The sequence below is a fragment of the Typopeltis vanoorti genome, chromosome 6, assembly GCF_054136105.1.
Source record: "Typopeltis vanoorti isolate ZY-2024b chromosome 6, IOZ_Tvanoo_1.0, whole genome shotgun sequence".
Lineage (NCBI taxonomy): Eukaryota > Metazoa > Arthropoda > Arachnida > Uropygi > Thelyphonidae > Typopeltis > Typopeltis vanoorti.
The window spans coordinates 45839625-45862032 of NC_143554.1; the positions used below are offsets into that span (position 1 = coordinate 45839625).

Consider the following 22408-nt stretch of genomic DNA (forward strand, 5'->3'; position numbering starts at 1 on the left):
GCTACTAATCCTGTACAAATCTGATTCTGTCCAACCTTAGAATACTGCTTTCACATTTGATGAATTTAGTGAACCTAAAACTTCTTAAAAGTTCATGAAGAATTTCAGAAGAGGAAAGATTGACTAATTAATGATCTCTTATACACTGTACTAACAGTGTCTTATACACTTACTAACAGTTTCTATGTTCACTTCTACAGATTTTTCCATGGGTACTGCTCAGCAGAATTAGTGTCCATCATCATCATTATTATTATTATTACTTGATGCTTCCAAGAAGTCAGAGACCTCATCGCAAGAGGACACTCTACTTGACTAAACACACATCTCATGTGCTACTTAATTCTCCTCTACTATCTACCACCAACAACAGTCGTATATTTTGTCTGTAAATTGTGTGTTTTCATGGCTGATTTGCTTGTATCCAGAATGAAAAACCAGAGTTTCCAAGGGGGGAACCCTGCTACCTTTTTTATGAAATGGCTAACTCACCTTCAGTTGATAAAGCCCATATGAAGTTACTTCTCATCAAGATAAGCATCAAACTCATGTCTTTTCCTATCAAAAGATGCAATGTTCCATCATCATCATCAAATTCTTGATATGTACCCTCAAGGGATGTACAGGATATGATAGTAATACATGAAAAATTTACATCATTCCTAACTTCCTATCTACAAATTTCCTCCAAATCAGTCTGTTACCTGTCAAGACTCCAGCATTACCAGATCTTGTATTTCTATCTTCTGAGGCACTTTTTACTGTATCAATCCACCTATATCTTGATCTACTTCTAGGTCTGCCAACCTGGTAGAGAACACTTGTTTTCCTAATCTTTCCTTTTCCATTCTGTTTAAGTGACCCATACCACCTGAGATTAGCTCTTCTAACACATTCCTGGCTGCTAGCAATGTTAAGTTCTTTCCTAATATCCTCATTTTTAATATAATATTGCCACTGATGCCATCTGTTCATGCCTCTAATCTTTCTAGAACTCTCATATCTGTGGTCTTTGATCAAGTGTTTTATTTCTAACCCAGTTCTCAGATCCATAAGTTAAAATTGGTTTGAACACTGTCTTGTATAGCTAATTTAGTGTTCTGACTAATTTCTCTCTTATTCCATATAAATTTATTCAGTTGCAGGGGCAGCTTGTGCATAGGCACTGCGGAACTGCAGCATACCCAATTTTTCTCGATATATAAATATATTTATTAATTTATTTATATTTGCTTGTAATATTTAATTTTATCATCAACAATCCTATACAATTCTCTTATTTTGTATAAAAAATAATAAAAATCCATCTCGTATCACTTAGGAGGGTGAAGGATGCTAACAGCACTGTGTTTACCAAGTGTCATATTGCTAGTATTTGCTACACGCGCAAGCATATGCACATCATAGTGAGATGCGAGCTATTAGTGTAATGCGGCACTATCCATTGCACAGTTCCACTGTTGTTTAGTTTATGCCAGTGGTAGGGGTGTTCGTAGTGCTTATCGTGTTTACTCCATCTCTTTAAATATTTGGACATTAGAATTAGAGACACCATTCATTATATATATAATAAGTCAGTCAGTTATATATATAATATAATATAATAATATATATATAATAATATTATATATATATATAATAAGTTATATAATAAGTCAGCTTGTGCTCTTAGAGAATACAGAGACAAACGTGAGAAAGCTAAACACTGTTAAACAGAAGTCATGGGAGGACTTTGGCAAGAACTTAGAAAATAAATATCAAGAAGGTGGCAAATATTCTGGAGGTTGTAGAAGCAGCTTAGAAATGGAGGAAAGAGTGCTGTAAAAGGAGTTAGAGATGATAAAGGTGACATGAAAACGGGAGAAAAAGATATCCTTGAAGTATGGAGTAATTACTTCGAGAAATTGCTAAATGAAACAAGCAGTGGTGACAGCACAGTGGTAAAAAACACTCAACGGGGATGCAGTCAGGAATACATATCCATACTTGAAGTAGAAAAAGCCATCAAAGGCTAGAAATGTGGAAAGGCAGCGAGAGTAGATGATATTCGACCAGAAATGCTGAAGTATGGTGGTATAAAAGTCTTGCTGTTGCTGCACTGCATAGTTCAGAAGGCCTGGACAGAGGGACGAATTCCAGATGATTGGAGCAGAGCTATCATAGTACCCATATATAAAATGGGAAATAAAACTGAATGTGAGAATTACAGAGGTATTTCCCTACTGAGTATTCCTGATAAGATATATGCAAGTATACTTGAGAAATGGTTGAGAAGAATTGTGGAAGAAAAGCTTGGTGAAGAACAAGCTGGATTCAAGCCATATAGAGGCTGTCAGGATCTGACCTTCACTTTACGATAAATAATTGAGAGGTCATAGGAATATAACAAGGATCTTTATTTAAGTTTTGTAGATCTGGAAAAGGCATCTGACAAGGTGCCAAGAGAGAAGTTATTCAATACACTACAGTTATATGGTGTCAATGGGGCATTATATCAAGCAATACTTAGTCTTTATTTGAGTTGTAAGTCAGCAGTTAGAATTGAAGGAAGTACAGGAAGATGGTTTAATGTTAAATCTGGTGTGAGACAAGGATATACATTATCCTCTCTGTTATTCATTATCTATATGGATCACATTATGAAGGAAAGTGGTATTAAACATGATATCAAAATTGGAGATGTTAATGTCAGCTCTTTGCTTTATGCTGACAATGTTATACTTATTAATAAATCTGCTACAAGTCTGCAAGATTCCCTGACTAAATTGAATAACTGTTGTAATAGATATGGTATGAAGGTCAGCAATAAAAAGACAAAGACAATGAAAATAGGCAGAATCGTTGAAAATGTCAACTGCGTTGTGAACGGAGAACCTGTGGATCAAGTAAAACATTTCACCTACTTAGGCACGATGTTTAGTGAAGATGATAAATTAAATATGGACATAGACAAACAGAATCAATAAAGCTGGTATGGTGGGAAGTCAATTGAATAAATTCATATGGAATAAAAGAGAAATTAGTCTGAACACTAAATTAGCTGCATACAAGACAGTGTTCAAACCAGTTTTACCTTATGGATCTGAGAGCTGGGTTAGAAATAAAACACTTGACCAAAGACTAGAGACTGCAGATATGAGAATCCTGAGAAAGATTAGAGGCGTGAACAGATGGCATCAATGGCAATATCATATTAAAAACGAGGATATTAGGAAAGAACTTGACATTGTCAGCATCCAGAAATGCATTAGCAGAGCTAATCTCAAATATTATGGTCATTTAAACAGAATGGGCGAGGAAAGATTAGCAAAACAAGTGTTCACTGCCAGGTTGATAAGGTACAAAGTGCCTTAGACGACAGAAATATAAGATCTGATAATATTGGAGTCTTGATAAGTAACAGACTGATTTGGAGGAAAATTGTAGATAGGAAGTTAGTCATGATGTAAATTTTTCATGTAGTACTATCATATCCTATACACCCTTTGAGGGTACATGGCAGGAATTTGATGATGATTATGATGACATTTGTTATAGTTTTTATTTTAAAACATAATTGGGGTTATGATAATGGATTTTATTTTTAAGTAATTTTGAATTATACCAAATTGTATAATTTTATCGATAATAAACAATATTTTTTCATGTTTAATTTTTTCTTAAATTTTTACCAAAATTTTGATATTTTATCCAAACACGTATACACTGTACTAATAGTGTGTATGTATATTTCGAAAGTTGCAGCACCCTCACGATTTCAAGCCACAAGCCGCCACTGTTCAGTTGACTTCCTACCATATCAACTTTATTGATTCTTTTGCCTATTGCCATATTTAATTTCCCATTTTCACTAAAAAATTGATTAAATAACTGAAATGTTTTACTTGTTCTATAGGTTGCCCATTCACAATGCAGTTGATATTTTCGATGCTTCTACCTATTTTTATTGTCTTAGCCTTGTTATTACTGACCTTTTTACGAAATGTATTACAACAGTTATTCAGTTTAGTCAGGAAATCTTGCAGACTTGTACTGGATTTATTTAGAAGTATAACATCATTTGCATAAAGAACTTAGATTAACATCTCCAATTTTGATAGCAGGTTTAATACCACTTTCCTTCATCATGATCTATATAGATAATAAATAACCGAGGGGATAATGTACATCCTTATCTGATACCAGATTTAACATAAAACCAACTTCCTGTACTTACTTACTTCGATTCTAACTGCTGACTTACAACTCAAATAAAGACTAAGCATTGCTTGATATAATGCTACATTGACACCATACGACTGTAGAGTTTTGAATAGTTTTCTCTTGATACCTTGTCAGATGCCTTTTCCAAATCTATAAAACTAAATACAGATCTTTGTTATATTCTCATGATTTCTCAGCTATTTGTCGTAAAGTGAAAATCTGATTATGACAGCCTCTCAATGGCCTGAATCCAGCTTGTACTTCATGAAGCTTCCTTTCCACAATCCTTCTCAAATATTTTCAAGTATACTTACATAAATCTTACCAGGAAGAACACTGTAATTCTCACATTCAGTTTTATTTCCCTTTTTATATATATGTGGGTACTATGAGAGCTCTTCTCCAATCATCTGGAATCCGTCCTTCTGTCCAGCCTTCTGAACTATGCAGATTTGCCACTGAAGACTTTTATACCTCCATACTTGAGTCGAGTATTATTTACACCCATTGCCTTTCCACATTTCAGGCTTTTGATGGCTTTTTCTATTTCAAGTATGGATACGTATTCCTGATTGCATGTCTGTTGCATGTTTTTTAATACTGTGCTGCACTGATTGTTTCATTTAGCAATTTTTTGAAATAATTACTCCATGCATCAAGAAATATCTTTTTTCACCAGTTTTCCTGTCACCTTTATCATCTCTAATTCCTTTTGCGGCACTCTTTCCTCCATTTCTGAGCTTTTTCAACAACATCCAGAATACTTTGCCAGCTTCTTGATATTTATTTTCTATGTTTTTACCAAAATCTTCCCATAACTATTGTTTAGCTAGTTTTACACAGTGTTTAGCTTTTTTTAAATTTGTCTCTGTATTCTCCAAGAACACAAGCTGACTTACTTGCCAGGAACTTTTGATATGCTTTCTTCTTTTCCTTCACTGCCTCTAACTTCCTGTGTTAACCATGGAGTTCTGATTTTTCTATCCTTGCATACAACATCACCACATGCCTCTCTGGCTGAATCAGTCATTGTTGTCTTCAGGATTTGCCACTGAATCTCCAAGGTTCTTGTTCTCAAACTATTTCATTTTTTCTTGAATAATGTTTGTGTATTTTAGTTTACAGTTCACATCTGAGAGCTACTCAACTTTTATTATTCGCTTTAAAACTTTCTTACATGTTCTTCTTTTAAATCATCATCATTATGCACATCAAGGATTTAGGCCTAGCACGGCCTGTTTCAGCCTTAGAAGTCATCGTTGAATCGTTTAAGAGGACGTCCTGGTTTTCTTTTTCCTAATGGCTTGTAGTTTCAGGCTTGTTTTGATAATCCTACTATTTTCATTCTTTGAACGTGCTCCATCCATTTATGTTTATATATTTTAATTTTTTCTATTACTGATTCTTCGTTTAATTCTTTCATAATTTCTTCAATTCTTTTGTGATCAAGTAGAGTATATTTTGCAGTTTTTCTCATAAACTTCATTTCTGCTGTTATTAATCTCTGTCTTTTTGTTTTATTGTCCAGATTCCACTTCCATACAATAAGACTGGTAGGGCTAATGTATTGTATACTTTTAATCTGGTTTGTTTTTGATCTAGGTTTGGTTTAAATATAGAGTTAATTATACCTATTATTTTTAAATATTTTACAATTTTTACGTTTATATCTCTTTCATTTTCATATGTGATGATACATCCTAGGTAGTTAAATGAATTCACCTGTTCTAAGATCTTGTTATCTATTACTATCTTAGTTCTTGCTGGATCTTGTCCTTTAAAGGCCATAGTTTTTGATTTTTCTGTTGATATTATCATACTTTGGATATCTCATTTAGATCTAAAATAGCTTTCTGTAGTTTATCTTCAGAATTTGTAATTATTATTTGGTCATCGGCAAAAAGGAGAGTGTTTAAGTTCACAGTAGGAGAAAGTTTAATACCTTGATGGAAATTTTTATTCCATTTTATTATTATTTCATTTAGGTAAATATTAAAAAGAATTGCTGAGCGGGGACATCCCTGTCAGACCCCTTGGTTTATCTCTCTTGTATATAAGCTCATGATTTAATCTTATTTGTATTTGATTCTTTTAAATATGAATTTCAATTTTATCCTGGTCAAGACTAAATGGCAATCACTTCCAATTTCAAATCCTCTGTACACTCTAGTGTCCTGCACCAATGAGAAAACATCACTACTTACAATAGCATAGTTAATGAGACTTTTCCTATTCCTTGACTCTTGTCTCCATGTGAATTTGTGCACATCTTTATGTTGGATCATTGTGTTAGTAATAATCATTTCATGTCCTGAGCAGAAATCCAAAAGGTATTTGCCATTATTATTAGCTTTACTCTTTTCTCCAAATTTTCCCAAAATATTTTTGTATGTCTAACAATCATTTCCTACTCTGCTATTTAGATTCTCAACAAGGACCAGCTTTTAATTTTTCATTGTGCCAGGTGCTTTCTCTAAAGCCTCAAAAAATTCCTTCACATCTATCTTAGTAGAGCCTTCTGTGGGACCATAGGCATAAATAAATCTCATTGTCCAGTTCCCCATTCTGATATTTTCCCTTATCACTCTACTTGATATTGCTTGTCATTCAAGATTAGTCTCGTATTTTGTGTTCATTAATATAGCTACACCTTCTTTTCCCCTGATTGTCTTTTTCCTTAATATAACATTTTGTATTTATTGCTAGAAAAATCTCACCAGATTTTGTCTTTTTTTTTTTTCTCCAGTCATCCCTATTATGTTGATCTGGTACTTATCCAATTCAATTCCTCAGCCAGCTCCATTTCTCTGCCATTCAGGCTTCTTATGTTGATTAGTACTGATATCTGGAACTGGTGATGTTGAGTTGGGGTGTGTTTCAGTATTTGTTCCAGTAATTGACTTTTCGCAGTTGACCCTGGTTCCCTGGCAAAAACAACAGGCGACCTTGTTTAACCGGGCATTTCCCTTGCGGGCGTGAAATTCTGTCATGTAGCCTTTATTTTATATTTTAGTTTAAGCCATTGAGAATATGGTTTGTTCGGCTGAATCCTAAATTGCCAGCCCATCCTCCTTCATTCGGTATCCAAGTACATAGATACCTAACAGGGTGAATCACAAGAAGGTGAGGATTGGACATTATGTCGGAAGCACTGGTTGGTTCTCTGCATTCCTCTAAAGGCTATGTGGAGGTTTTCTCTCAGTTATACAGCTTTGATCCTTAAGTATACCCTGAACAATGGAACAACGTTCCATTGTTCTTCTAATTGTGGTACAGAAGCACTTTTACTGACTAGGATGAGATTCAAATCCCTGTAGGGAATCCCAATGGAATTTCAATCGGTTACCTTGTCATCTTGCCCTCATTTCAGCTAAACTTGCAATAACAACATGCTACCCAACATAATTTTCACAGTTGAATTGCTCATTCATCAAACCTGCTACTCCCATTCATCCTTCATTCCATCTACTTCAGTTCTGTGTAACAACCTTCTCTATGAAGTATTCTCTAAAGACAACTTCCAGCTCTTCAAAAAAAAAAAAAAATAAATAAAATAAACAAAATAAAATAAAATTAACAGTACTTTTCTCTTGACACCTGCCCACCCACCCACGCACTACATTGTTTTTTTCAGAGGCTTTGCAACCTCTTGTTCATGGGAGCGATAACAAAAATCAGTCTATATTTTCCTTTATAGCTAGAACTAGTATTTTGAAACTTTGTCAGTGACGATAAAGAACTTATCTTCAAAATGCTAAACTATACTCTACTTCTGAAATGTTATTTTTAAGAATGAAAAATTCTTAAAATTTTTCATTTCAAAATTACGAAAGCATGAGCAAACAAGTTTGTATATGCAGAATCTTTTGAATTAGGATGCTTGTAAAGAGAGGCAGTTGCAAATTCCTCTTGTATCCCATAATGCACAGTGAATTTCTTTGGATGTATATATTGCATGGCATTATGGGAAGAGTCACTACTCAGACTGTTTCCAACTGTTTACTGAGGTTTCACAAGTGGAAGCTAGGTCAGTTAAAGAAATCATAATTCCATATACCCTATTCTCATGCCTTATCCCATAAAGCATTACAGTGCACACTTCTGAAAGGAAACATGCTATGCCTTTATAAGATTTGTAAAATCAGCTATCTCAGTCATCAAGTAGCCTGGTCATCAGGATACTTCATGTGCATAATTCTGTTGTGTATGTTTGGGTAAAGGATCAAAACAAGAAAATTAACATATATATATATATGTTAAAGATACCAAGCAATTTTATAAGTGGTAAAGGTGGAGCAAGTTCCGACCACTTTCCTTAGTATTTCCCTATAATGCAAAACGCATCCCCTTGCGGAGATGTATGATGCTATGCATTAAAGGCAAGGGCCTCTACCCACTGACAAGACCTCAATAAAGGTCGAAACCGGTCTGGGTAGTGGTCCTTGCCTTTAATGCATAGTATCATACATCTCCCCAAGGGGATGTGCTTTGCATTAGGGGAAATACTAAGGAAAGTAATCGGAGCTTGCTTCTCCTTTACCACGAGATGCCTCAAACTTGAACTACGTTCAGACGCAAACTTGACTTATTTGTCTGTTTGCTTCACTTGGTATCTTTAACATAGTATACCCAAGTTAAAAACTTTCTACATATATAATATATTTTTATTTATTTATTTTTGTTAAGTACTGGTCCAGTGAAAAATCTTGTAGTAGCAAGATTTTTGCCACTGTGTGACTCAGAAAGATGGATGTTTAATATCCTTTTTGAATAACTTATGTCAAATTGAAATTTTCTAGATTATTATTTTTTTTTTTTCACTTCAGGTCAGAAGTGAAAGTAGCACAAGCAATAGTATAAAGATTTGTAAAGAGGAAAGAATTGACATTTATGTAGAAATTAAAATTCTTGATAGACTTGGGAGGTAGGAGGATTATAATCATTACTGTTGATCCTTTATGTGACAGATATACAGAAAATTAAATCAAACATTATTGGTTTTCTGAGTGGATGGCATATATACTCCCTTAACAACAGGCTGCTGGTTTGAATCTTGCTGTTGGTATGAACACTATCAAAGCTAATGCAAAATGTGTGCATCTCTTCAAACAGTTTTGTGAGGATAAAACTGCTGACCATGTAAGACTATTGCTTCACACTGAGGTGAGATGGCTGTCACAGGGGAATTGACTGAGAAAATGGATGGAACTATTTGATATTCTTATTGAGTTTTTGAATAATAAATCTGAAATGAAACTACTACAAACATTTGATGGCCAAGCATTTGTGAGTTATTTGACAGATATCTTTGTAAAGCTGAATGTTAAATAAGCAACTGCAAGGAGCAAATAAGACTCTTGTTGATGTAAAGGCTACGATATTTGGCTTTCAGATATTTGCATTTCTGAAATTATGTCAAAAGAATGTTTTGGCCAAAAAATTTGACCAATTTTATTGGCTAAATAAGTGAGGTAACTGATGCTGCTGTACTTGTTATTGCAGATCACCTGAGCAAAATGGCCTGCGATTTAAATGACAGATTTTCTGATTTAAAAGAAATTGTTTTTCCATCTTGGATAACTCAGCCAATGCTAGTGGACTTAATATCAAAGTCCACTAGCATTGGCTGAGTACTAATAACGTTAGTATCACCTCTGGGTTTAGCTCCCACCGATGCGATGAGACTTCAATAAAGGTCGAAATCAGTCTGGGTAGTGACCCTTCCCATTATGCATAGCATTATATCTGCAAGGGGATGTGCTCTACATTATGGGATATTAAGGCAAGTAATGTGAAGTTATTAACTTCCTTATACGAGTTGCCCCAGTCCTGAACATAGTTCAGGCACAAACTTGTTTGCTTACACTTGGATGACGGATTAAACCAAGTATATAATTCCTTGGTATCTTTAATTTATAGACTTAACTGTTGTGGCCGTGGAGTATCAAGAACTCTCAGAGATGCAAAAACGATGAGTCTATTAGAACTTTATATTCAACATAAAAAGAACAATGGCATGACTTTGTGACAAGACCGAAACGAAACACCCAAACTTAACTAGTTTTGCAAGAAAATTACTGTTGCCCTTCCCGTCATCGTATTTAGTTGAATGTGGCTTTAGTTCTGTAAATCTTGTTACTGGCATGGGGATTTGAGATTGAAATTGACTAAATTAGCACCTCAAATAAAAACTCAAGCTCAGTGATCACATTAACTTGGATTTTATTTTTCCGAGTTGAGTTCGATTTATATTTTATAATATACAAAGTGCAATATAAAATTTATATTCATTGAAGAAAGTCAAATTAAAAACAGTTTTACCTATGTCCATTTTTTTTTTATTTGAAGTACCTATTTATATTATACTTTTTCAAAACTTGGTTGACTATTATGCTAGGGGAGGCATCAAAATCTTTGAGGCATTGAGGTGCAGCATGATCCAAAAAAGATTGGGAACTATGGTCTAGATACTTAATCAAAGCAAAAGTTTTGATTCTGCCGTCCATAATTCAAATAAGTTCTCGTTGCTGTACTAAGAAATTAATATTGCCTCAACTTCATGGTTGACCATGAGTACTGCAGCTCTCTTTCTTTCTGATCCTTTGGAAAATATTTTATAATTAGTTGGAATGCCACATATTTTGTTGATGATGTTGTAAGGTTCTTGTATTAATACTAGTTTTTTCTATTTATGAGTTCTGTTAAGTTATTGACAGCCTTGATGGAGTGTTAAAGATTTATTTGAAGTCATACCAGGGAAGTAGTGCTGTTTCTGCAAACTTTTTATTGCTTTCCATAATCTGTTTTGAATTTTGAGCTGTCTATAGTAGTTGTATGTCAGACAGTCTTTGCTTAAAGATTGTCTGACATGCAACAAGCATGCCAAAACCAAAAACGGCTGCAAACAGCCGTTTGCAGTCATTTTTGGTTTTCACATACTTGTTATGATTTTGGCAATGTATACACTTCATCTTGACTCATTTCATGGGCACTTGCTGAACTTGCATTCCTTAGAGCAGAACGGACAGGTGGTTTTTCCCTATAGACTTGTGAATGATGGTGGAACTTATTGCACTTAAAACATCTCAGAATACTTACATAGTTAGCGCAATGACAAATAAATCCTCCACAGCATTTTAACAGCGGTTTTCAACAATTTGGTCCTCATCATTGGATTGAACTTCAATAATTAAGTTTCTCTTATTCGTTTTTTTTTTTTTTTTTTTTTGTCAATGTGATGAATTTCTGTGTCATCTTTGTATCGCCATTGAAGAGCTCTTCTTTCTGCATGCATATTGAGTCAATTGCATTGGTTGTATTGATTTCACTGGGAATATCATATATAATTAGCCTAGAAAGGTGTAATCTTACTGGATTTGCTACTAACGTGTCTTTGCATTCCTTGGAGATTTCATTATGTAGCAAGTCTGTCGGTCTTTTCTTTAGATTCAATTAAGATTCCTTCGTTGTTAATACTTTAAATTTTTGGGATTTTGATTTTTCTTGGGTCTATTTTTTTCTTTTGTGATACTGTTGGCTTCTTCGCTGTTTAGTTGAGCAATCAGTTTCACTGTTAATTTATAGCAAGGATTGTTTCAGATTTGTCTTTGTTTTTAGCATTGTTTTTAGTGACTTGTGAGTGAGTATCTTGCTTATTTGTATAAGACTGTAGTTCTTTTGATACTTTTCTTTAAATTTTCATTTTATTGAATACTTAGTTCACTCATTGCAGTTACTTGTTTTCTGAAATTACTTCTTACTTTGGCAACGTTACACAACAAATGGAGAACTTTTTCAAACTCTAATTTATCCTGTGGCATCATCTTAGTATTAATCAAAGTGCAATATTATAAATTTCATATTGAACTACTAAATTTTCTAAGGTACAAAGTTTAAGAAAATATACTTGCATTTTTTTTTTTTTTTGCTACTTATTTTTATAAGCAACGCTTCCATTGAATTTCTGTTAACTTTTTGTTCCTTGTGACTATATGTGTGTGGGTGTATATGGAAAATTTTGAAAAACAAGCCATAGACTCATTTACTCTAAACCTTCTATCTGGCTAACATATGTAGATGTTGTGTTCTCTATTTGGGCTCATGGCCCAGACACATTAGATTCCTTCATCGGTCATCTCAATAGCGTGCATCCAAGAATCCAGTTTACGATAGAAAAGGAAAATAACAATAGTTTACCCTTCTTAGATATCTTGGTAACACACCTTCTTAATGGTGGCCTTTCCTTCTCGGTATACAGAAAACCTACTCATACAGCAGATACATTCACAAAGTCTCCCACCATCACCCTTCTCAACAGTATGGCATTATTAAAACTAACCAACAGAGCCCACAATTTTTGTTCCGGTGAAACCACCCTTTTAACTGAGCTCAAACACATACACAACACCTTTCTAATGGCTACAGTGATTATAGAATTAAAAAAATAATCAATTCCATCCCTATTCCCAGACTATCTCTTCAGAAGGACTTCAGAAATGCCATCACCATACCCTACGTCTCTGGCACATCAGAAAAAATAGCCAGGTCGTTAAAAAAGTACAACCTTTACACAGCATTTAAGCCCCACCGTACTAACTTTATCCATTCCACCAAAGATCAGCACTATCCTCTCTCACTGCCTGGAATATGTAGGCTGTCTTACTTCGGACAGACAGGCAGATCAGCAACCATCCGGTTACAAGAACACCAATCATACATTTGCAATCATGATTATGGTCAATCTGTTCTTGCAGAACATGTTTTGGATACAACCCCCAGGATTTCCTGGGAAAAAACCACCATGCTCACACATAGTAAATTCAAAAAACAAAGACTGATTTTTGAATCTGCATCTGCACTCAGGAATCAATCGAATTTAAACAAATATGGTTGCATAAAACTTTCCAAAATTTGGGAAACGTTAATTATCAGAGATCCCTCTTTACATCCTAGGCCACCTACAAACACCCATAGAGGGCACACTATCTGGATAGGACTTTAGTTTCACTCACGTGCCTTACTTATCACTGTATTATATTTGTGTGTGTTGTTACAAAAAAAAAGTTATTTGTAATCCCTGAAAATGTCTGTAACTGAGACGAAATATTGGAAGCATTAAAATTAGTTTTAATCCTTTCCCAGTGCTAATAATATTCCATTAAAACTCCAAAATGAATTCTTCACAGCACTTAAGCCTCAACAGATGGATACTAATCATTCATGGTGAAGAAATAGCACGCAAAGCAGAACAATATGGTAAGTCGAAACTATGCTTATCAAATCAATTAAATCGGCTGTCCCTTTTAAAAAGATTTCGGGATTCAAGAGTTATTCCTAACGGGTTAAACTAAAATTCAAACTTCGATCAAAAAAAGCCTCCATATTTATAAACGTGCTAGTGTGGCATTATTATGAGAGCAGATTGCCTTAACTTGCGCCAGCCTATCTACGTCAAACGCCACCATTGGCTTCTTACAATCGGCGTGCTCCACTATACTCAATCCTGAACTTTTGTGCATTCTCTTTGTCATCTCAGAAGCTTCCTCACAGAAAGAATTCCAAAAAATAAAAAATAAGCACATCAAAAAGTTTAACAACCTATGTAAATCAAAACTGCTACCTCAAGTTCAACCGCTCCAGTAGCCAGCCTATCTTCAAAAAGACTCAGCGAAGATGCCATCAGCACCCTAATCCTTGGCCATAATTTTGCCGTCGCCCCTAAAGAAGTGCTGGTGCTAGATATTATGTATAACATCGAATGTGGAATCTGTCACTTAGGGCTGGAAACAGCCAATAACATCAGACTTGATGTAGACAACTTCCTCGCGTAGTCTTCCCCCTTCTAAAAGTAATTTATCTTCCAGACAACTCTCTGCCTTCAGAAAATTACCTAAATAAAAAAGTATCATTATCACCAGAGCTGATAAGGGAAATGCCACAGAATATAATTGAAAAATGGAGATTATTCTCCGAGATCATGCTACCTACATACCACTTGAACATGATCCCACAAAACTCAAGTTAAAAAAATGAAAAAACTTACTTAAAAAAATATCTTCCTGGCCTCCTGACATTACAAACCTTTCAGTTCTCGTCCCCCAAGATATATGGTTTACCAAAAATTCACAAATCTAATTTTCTCCTAAGACCTATAGTAGATGCCACTAATGCACCTTGCTACAAATTGTCAAAGCAATTAGCTAACTCTCTGATCCCCCCCCCCACACACACACTGGTCTTACCACATCTTATGTAAAAAACTACCCACTTTAAAAACTTAATTGAAAATCTTATTTTAAAAAATACAGACATATTGGTAATATCATCTCATTGCTTACCAATATTCCCCTAAATGACACCTTAACACTTAAAAAACGTTTTTTCTTCTGATATCTTAGAGCTCTTTTCCTTTGCCATCAATTCTGGTTATTTTTCTTGGAAGAACAAAATCTACAAACAGAGGGACTGCTATGTGTTCTCCTCCTCTCACCTCCTCTTGCCAATTTTTACATGGACAATTTTGAAAAACGAGCCATAGACTCATCTCCTCTAAAACCTTCTATTTGGTTAAGATATGTAGATGATGTGTTCTCTATTTGGCTTCATGGCCCCCAGACACATTAGACTCCTTCCACAGTCATCTCAATAGCCTCCATCCAAGAATCCAGTTTATGATGGCAAAGGAAGATAACAATAGTTTACCCTTCCTTAGACACCTCGGTAACACGCCTTACTAATTGTGGCCTTTCCTTCTCAGTATATAGAAAACCTACTCATACAGGCAGATACATTCACAAACTCTCCCACCACCACACCTCTCAACAACATGACATTATTAAAACTCTAACCAGTAGAGCCCACAGTTTTTGTTCCAGTGAAACAACCCTTTCAACCGAGCTCAACCACATACACGACACCTTCCTTTCTAATGGCTACAGTGATTACAGAATTAAGAAACATAATCAATTCCTTCTCAATTTCCCTACCATCTCTTCAGAACAACTTCAGAAATGCCATCACCATACCCTACTTCTGTGGCACATCGGAAAAAATAACCAGGTCCTCAAAAAGCTACAACCTCCACACAGCGTTTAAACCCCACTGTAAACTTACTAGCCTTATGCATTCCACCAAAGATCATCTCCATCCTCTCTCTCAGTGCCTGGAGTGTATAGAGTACCTTGTTCCTGTAGGCTGGCTTACTTTGTACAGACAGGCAGATCAGCAACCATCTGGTTAGAAGAAAACAAATCATACATCTGCAATCATGATTATGGTCAATCTGGTCTTGCAGAACATGTTTAGGATACAACCACAGGATTTCCTGGAAAAAACCACCATAGTAAATTCAAAAAAGAAAGACTTTTTTTTGAATCTGCATCTGCATTCAGCAATCAACTGAATTTAAACAAAAGTGTGAAACATTAATTATCAGAGATCCCTCTTTACATCCTAGGCCACCTGCAAATGCCCGTAGAGGCCGCACCACCTAGATGGGGACTTTAGTTTCACCCACATGTTTACTTATTATCATTGTATTGTATTTGTGTGTGTGTTGATACAAAAAGTTATTTGTAATCCCTGAAGATGTCTCTGTGAGACTGAGATGAAATATTGGAAACATTAAAATTAGTTTTAATCCTTTCCCAGTGCTGATAATATTCCATTTAATCCCCAACATGAATAATGTGTGTGTGTGTGTGTGTGTGTGTGTGTGTGTGTGTGTGTGTGTGTGTCTGTGGTGTGTATATATATATATATATATATAGTATGGGGGATGTATATATAACGTGTGTGGCAGGGAGTATATGTAAAATGTGTGTGAGGGGTATATATATAATGTGTTTTTGGGGATGTATGTATAATGTGTGTGTGTGGGGGGGGTATATACACCCCACACATCATTTTTTTTGCTGTAGACTGTCTTCTGTGAACTCTTTAACATCCATAATTGCATCTACTGTTCTTGATTGAGGTCGAAATGCATATTGATTGCTGCTTAATATGTTTCTTGAGTAGGCAAAGTGTATTATTCAGTTTATCATTAGTTTTTCTAGTACCTTACCAGCAACGTTTATGAGACTGATTGGCCTGTATTTTGTTTGTGTGTATATAATGTGTATCAGTGGCATCGTGTGCCCATTCCAGTTGAGTGTGCTGTCATGTGAGTTATGCAACCCGCACTACAAATTTCACATCAATTTGACTGTATGCATGGGCATCGACAAAAAATTTTCCATGGAGGAGGACAAAGCTTGGAGACAAATAATTACATCAATAAACATCTTTTAGCATTTTTTCAAAAACAGCATTGGTTCTTGGACGACAATTTTGTAATCTTTTAGCATTATTTTGATGTAATTATTTGTCGATGTAAACTATAAATACATTATTTTCATTTTACATCGATTTTAATGAACTTTAATTCTTGGAAAAAAATGCATTCGGAATTAATAGTTTTTAGCAAAATTTCATATATAAAAAAAATTTACCTAATTAATTAATCCCCAAATCCTAAATTAAATTATTTCAGTTTAAAAGCAAAAGAATAATAAAACTAACGAGTAAAATACTATTAAATTACATGCACTTACCTTTTAAAAAATGTATTTTTCTGTTTAAATTTATTTCACTATAAAATTACAATTCACACTTCACTCATGACTCACTAGACACAGAGAGGAAATGAACAATTCGCTGTTCACAACAGCAATGAAAATTTCAATCAGAAATCACAAATCAGAAAGAGATGAACCAGAAACAGGAACACTTGCTTCATTGTTGCAATAAAACGCATGTTCTATGGCTACCCCGCCATGGGCTGAAAAAGGCCAACCCATAATAAAATTTTAAGACAGAAAAAGCATCCCATGGTCGAGGGTGTAAGGTTACATATCGCAATCACTTTTCCGATTATAATTTGTGGAATTTTTTACTCGATACCAGGAGGGGACAGGGTGCCCCGTTTGCCACTCTGCAGATGCACATGACCGTATGATTGCATTTTTATCGATGTATGAAAGTTTTGAAAGTGCATAGCATATCAGCGCTCATCTTAATTGGTCCAATGCTATTAATTGCAGGATAACTTTGAATACTTTTGCGTAGAGTAGGGGAACAATCTGTTTGATTTAGGATTTATTAGCAAGCAACAATTAAGGAGAATGCTATATTTGGTTGATATATTTGAAATACTGAAAGATGAAAATATGCGAACCGTCATATATAAGACATGTGAGAATAGAAAATGAAAGAAAAGAATAAGTGTGAGTAGAAATACTTTCATTAATGGTAAATGAATTATTAATAATTGACTTTTGCGATATGTGCAAAAGTCAATAAGTTGCCGGGTAGAGCGAATATCATGATCCTATAAAGTCTAGACATGAATATGTGAATTAATGTGGCCTAATTAAAAAAAAAAAACTTACAAGGAGACAGAGTATGGCAGGAATAAATATGGTTTGATGGAGCAGCAAATCAAATCATTTTGTAAAATTTGTTGCCCATGTTATATGCATTTCTCTGGTTTGTGAATATATTTAACTCCGTTTTCCAAGACTTTTTTTGTTTACTGAGACTCGGTGTTTATAACATCCATTCATTATCGGAATTATCCACACTTTCGGGAATTCTACATTCATTAGTTTTTTTTAGTATCAGCGGTTCGTTTGGCTTATCAATCTCACATATGCTGGTATTTTTTTGTAGATCAACAACATCTTATAATACACAGAATATTCATTTTTATTCAGGAATAGATATTTTTTACTGTCTGTTTGTAAACACTAGAATAAAATGTTGTTTCCGAAGACTAGAATAAAAATGTCTCTATACTGTTAAAAAACTTTGCAACCTCAACATATGCTATACTGCACAATTAAGAGAAACATTTAGGTTTTTTTCTCCTAACATCCACTTTCCATTTTCAGTTCCAGAAAATGTGTGCAACAGCTGTGTGTAATACAGCCATTGGATACAGAAAGCGCTCAAGCTGAATGAGCTGGGTGAGCTCTCATTGTGAGCTCACCCAGCCTCGCCTGAGCAGTTTAGAAATACTAGAATGCTAAGAATTTGACCTGCTGCTCCCTCTTTACATCTTTTCAAAGGGCTCAAAGGTGTATGCATTTTGAAAGTACACCCCGAACTATTAACGCAAATGTGACTCAATGTTTACGTGTCAAAGTGCTCTCTTCATGAAGTATTAATGCTTCATTATCCTCGTGAAGAGAGCAATGAAGCATTAGTATATTGTGTTTAATTTTAGGAATCACGCAAAGTCTGCAAACAATTAGGGGAGACTTTAGCGGGAATAAATGCAAAAATATAATATCAGTGATACTGATATTTCGTGGATGAGCACCGCACACCTAGCACACCCGGAATATTCGCTCCTGGTGTGTATACTGTGTGTGTGTGTACATAGTGCACCCATTAAGTAATGAGACAACAATTATTTTATCAAAACAAAGAATTATATTTGGACATTATCAATTGCACAGATTCAAAATGATCTCCCTCCAACTCCACACAACATTTACGTCTGTCATACTGGTGTTTGAAGGCATAGTGGAAGTCCTGAATGGGAACCTCCTATAGTTTCTGAGTCACACACTGTGTTGGATGTGTTCATTGTCACTGAAGTGCTCTCCCTTTCAAGGAGAGCACTTCATCTTTGGGAAGAAGCAAAAGTCTGCAGGACTGAAATCTTTTGAATAAGGAGGATGTTTGATTACACAGATCAACTTTGAAGCCAGAAACTGCTTCTCATGCAGCGCACAGTGCATGATTGCATTGTTGTGCAACAGAAACCAATTGTGGAACAGTTGTTTCCTGACATGTGGCATACGGGCATACAGACATTGCATTACTCCTAAATAATACTGACCATTCACTGTGGTGCCCTTGGGAACATGTTTGCAGTGGATAATTCCAGCAGTGTCAAAAAAACAATGACCATTGTCTTGACATGTGGTTTTTGCAACTTGAGTTCTGTTGGGGAGAAGATGTTCCATGCTCTGGCATTTTGTTTTGGGATCAAACTAAAAATACTAACTTTCATCACCAATGAGAATTCTTTGTAACACATCGCAAAGCATGGATGAAATTTAAATATGTAACCTGGTGCTCTCTCTGTTCGTGTGTCAACATGTGCAGCTCAAACCTCAAACAAATCTTCCTCTTGTGCAAATCTCTTTCTAAGATTAATTTGGCTGTTTCCTTACTGATACCAAGCTGTGCAGTGAGTAGGCTAGTGGTTATTCGTCTTTCATGGGCAACAATTTCCCTAGCTTTCACATTTTCATTTCCATGCAGAAACTGGTCGTCCAGAGTGTGGTTCATCCTCCAAGGACTCTCTCTCCCCTCTTTCAACTTTGAAAACCAGCAGAACACCTGTGCAGGGCTCAGGCAGTCATCATTATGAAGTATTTTAGGTTTGGGTACAATTGTGTATCCATTCTTCATAATTTACAGTAAAATTTTATCACAGCTCTTTGCTCCATGATGCAACTTCTGACATGCTCTACTCACACACTCTTACTTCAACAGTTGCCACACAAAAACTGCTGTGTCACCTGACTTAAAAGTTGCACCTGCGATTACAACACACTCTAGCAGTCGAAGCTATAAACACGTTTGTTAATTTTATTCAAAAGGGCTCCTGTAAAAAATCATCTCATTACTTAATGGGCACTATAATGTGTGTGTGAGATAATTGATTGTGTGTGCGCACGCGCGCACACACACAGCACTTGTCAAATTATGGAAAATCCTATATTCCCAGCAGAAAATAATCTCACCCAAGACTCCATGTTTGTTTAATGATATATTGCAATAAGAGCAGTAACATAAATTGATTAGTGGTGCTGCACCTATGTTTTAAAATTAAAAAAGGTATTTTAGAAACTTATTTTTATTAAATCTTCAATTATTCTACTTCTTTCTGTCTCGCCAGCTGGAAGTATGTATTTGCCACAGGCAAGTAGGCAAGCATGTTTGTCTAGTCCTGCGTTTACACCCACTATGATTCATACTATGGCAAAGAATGATAATCATCCATATCTATTATTTTCCTAATGTTTGCTTTATTAGGAAAATAATAGATATGGATGATTATCATTCTTTGCCTATAGTATGAATCATAGTGGGTGTAAGCGCAGGACTAGACAAACATGCTTGCCTACTTGCCTGTGGCAAATAGATACTACCAGCTGGCGAGACAGAAATCACTTATCTTTCTTACTTTGAATTTATCGCTGCTGGAATTAACAAATATTTCTTTAATATGTCATGTAAAGGCAGTGTATTATATGATTTGTCTCTGGTAAAATGTGTATATCAGGATTTTTTACTTATATATCCTACACTCACTTAAAATCTTTTCTCCAGCCAATTTAGCTAAGGTAAGCTACTCAGGCATTTCTCTCTATAATTATTAAATATTTTAGTGTTCAGAAGAAAGAGCCTTTGTAATGTAGTTATCACCATGCCTGGTTGGAAAGACCCATCTCATACAAAGTTAGTGGAGTTTCCTTTTCTGGAAACCTGGGTTTTTCATCGTGTAAACTGGGCAGAAGAACACTCAAGTTATAGCAGACAATGCATATAAGATAACTACTCTATCTTAAGCAGTAGTCAGGTTTCTATGAAGTCAATTACTTGGCCACAACAGGCCTTTGAGCTTGACATCAATGGGGAGTTGGATGGGTGGATGGTGAGCAGAAATGCTGATCTAAAAGAACAGCTTTATTAACTTCTGATGTATTCAGAGCAGTGTTATCCACTAGAAAGATCTCACCAAATGTGAATGTTTTGATTTGATATACTTTTTTTTTAATGTAAATTACTCAAAATTTGGTCAATATTGTCATCTAGTTTTATCATAATGATTTTATACTGTATTAACAGGATGTGTAATTTTAGTGTTATGGACACCTGTATTATCTCTTCTTTGTGCTGGATTGTTTGGATTGGGAATAACAGTATTTACTTGGATGATAACGTACTGTGATAGCACTGTACCTGGTATTTATCCTCCTACACCATTATCTCCACAAAAGATAAGGTAAGTCTTCATTTTCTGTGTAATTATCTGCTTATCCAGCAAAGAAAGTAACTGATCTATTATAATAGGCCCAGACTTCTGAAATACTATTGGATGTTATTAGTACATCATTCTGAAATAGTATGTCATTATTCACATAGTCCACACTAATATGCTTGCTGACAAAGTTGAGAAGTTGAAACTTTGAAGTTTTTCAAGCCATTTGAGGCCTCCAGTAAGTGGGTCGGTAGTATCACAACTAACAAAATTCTCTCATCTTTTAAAGATATTCACAAAATGTCCATGTCCATGGTGGGATTCAAAAACCCACAACCTGTTAGTTGGGGAGCAGACATGCAAACTAGGGGTTGAAATAAATATCTGAACAAAACGAATTCGATTTGAGCCTGATATGATTATTCCAGAGCTGAATTAAACATTTTTAAAAATATATATTTATATCCTACTGAAACAATTGTTTAGGTTCTAGGATATCTCTCTTTGAGGATCTATTCCAGAGGAGCATTTTTTTTTTTTCTTGCTCCTGTAAATTGTTCAGAGCAAAAAATTTTATTTAGAAAATAATGCTTTGTCTGAAAAAATATATACACATATTATATTCATTGACTATTCAGGATTAATATAAGAATTACAATAGTGACAAAAATGGCACAAAAATAGTATTTATTTATTTTTACTATTAACAAGGAAAAAGGATATTAATAATTTAAATTTAATGAAATACAACACGAAAAAAAGTTTTATTTATAGAGAAGATATAAACGTTTTCTGTAGTTTTCATGGATTTTAAACATAACTTATGACATGCTGTACAGAACTGAATAGTTTCCTGCTATTATAAATGCTATGAAAAACCATGTACTGCCTACACAGGAAAAAGAAAAATATTCCTTGAACAAAAAAAAAAAAATTCTAAGCATTGCTATAAATTTAAATCTTTTGCCTAACATCAGTGATCATTATTTAATTTATAAATAAAAGGTTGTCCAAAATTTCTTCTGTAGTCTGTAAGAATTAGTTGTAAAGCCAACAAGACCTCTGTATACGCTTACTTGTGTTACAGGAACACCAATACAGCAATCCCTCGATTAATGCGCCTAATGTGTTCTTTAAAACAGGTGCATTAATCGAAAACGCACT

General features: G+C 34.9%; 1 protein-coding gene across 3 annotated transcripts in view; it reads left to right on the plus strand.

Annotated features, from left to right (window-relative positions):
• Window positions 1-22408, plus strand: part of LOC150105427 (ADP-ribosylation factor-like protein 6-interacting protein 6) — a 47872-nt gene that overhangs the window by 11834 nt on the left and 13630 nt on the right. For 2 of the 3 annotated variants that reach the window (XM_090394805.1, XM_090394804.1), the window contains one exon: window positions 21127-21268. In XM_090394805.1, coding sequence (XP_090250931.1) covers window positions 21127-21268 — 142 coding nt within the window. Of the gene's footprint in view, window positions 1-21111; window positions 21269-22408 lie in introns of all 3 variants that reach the window. The other variant, XM_090394803.1, reaches the window with a different exon arrangement.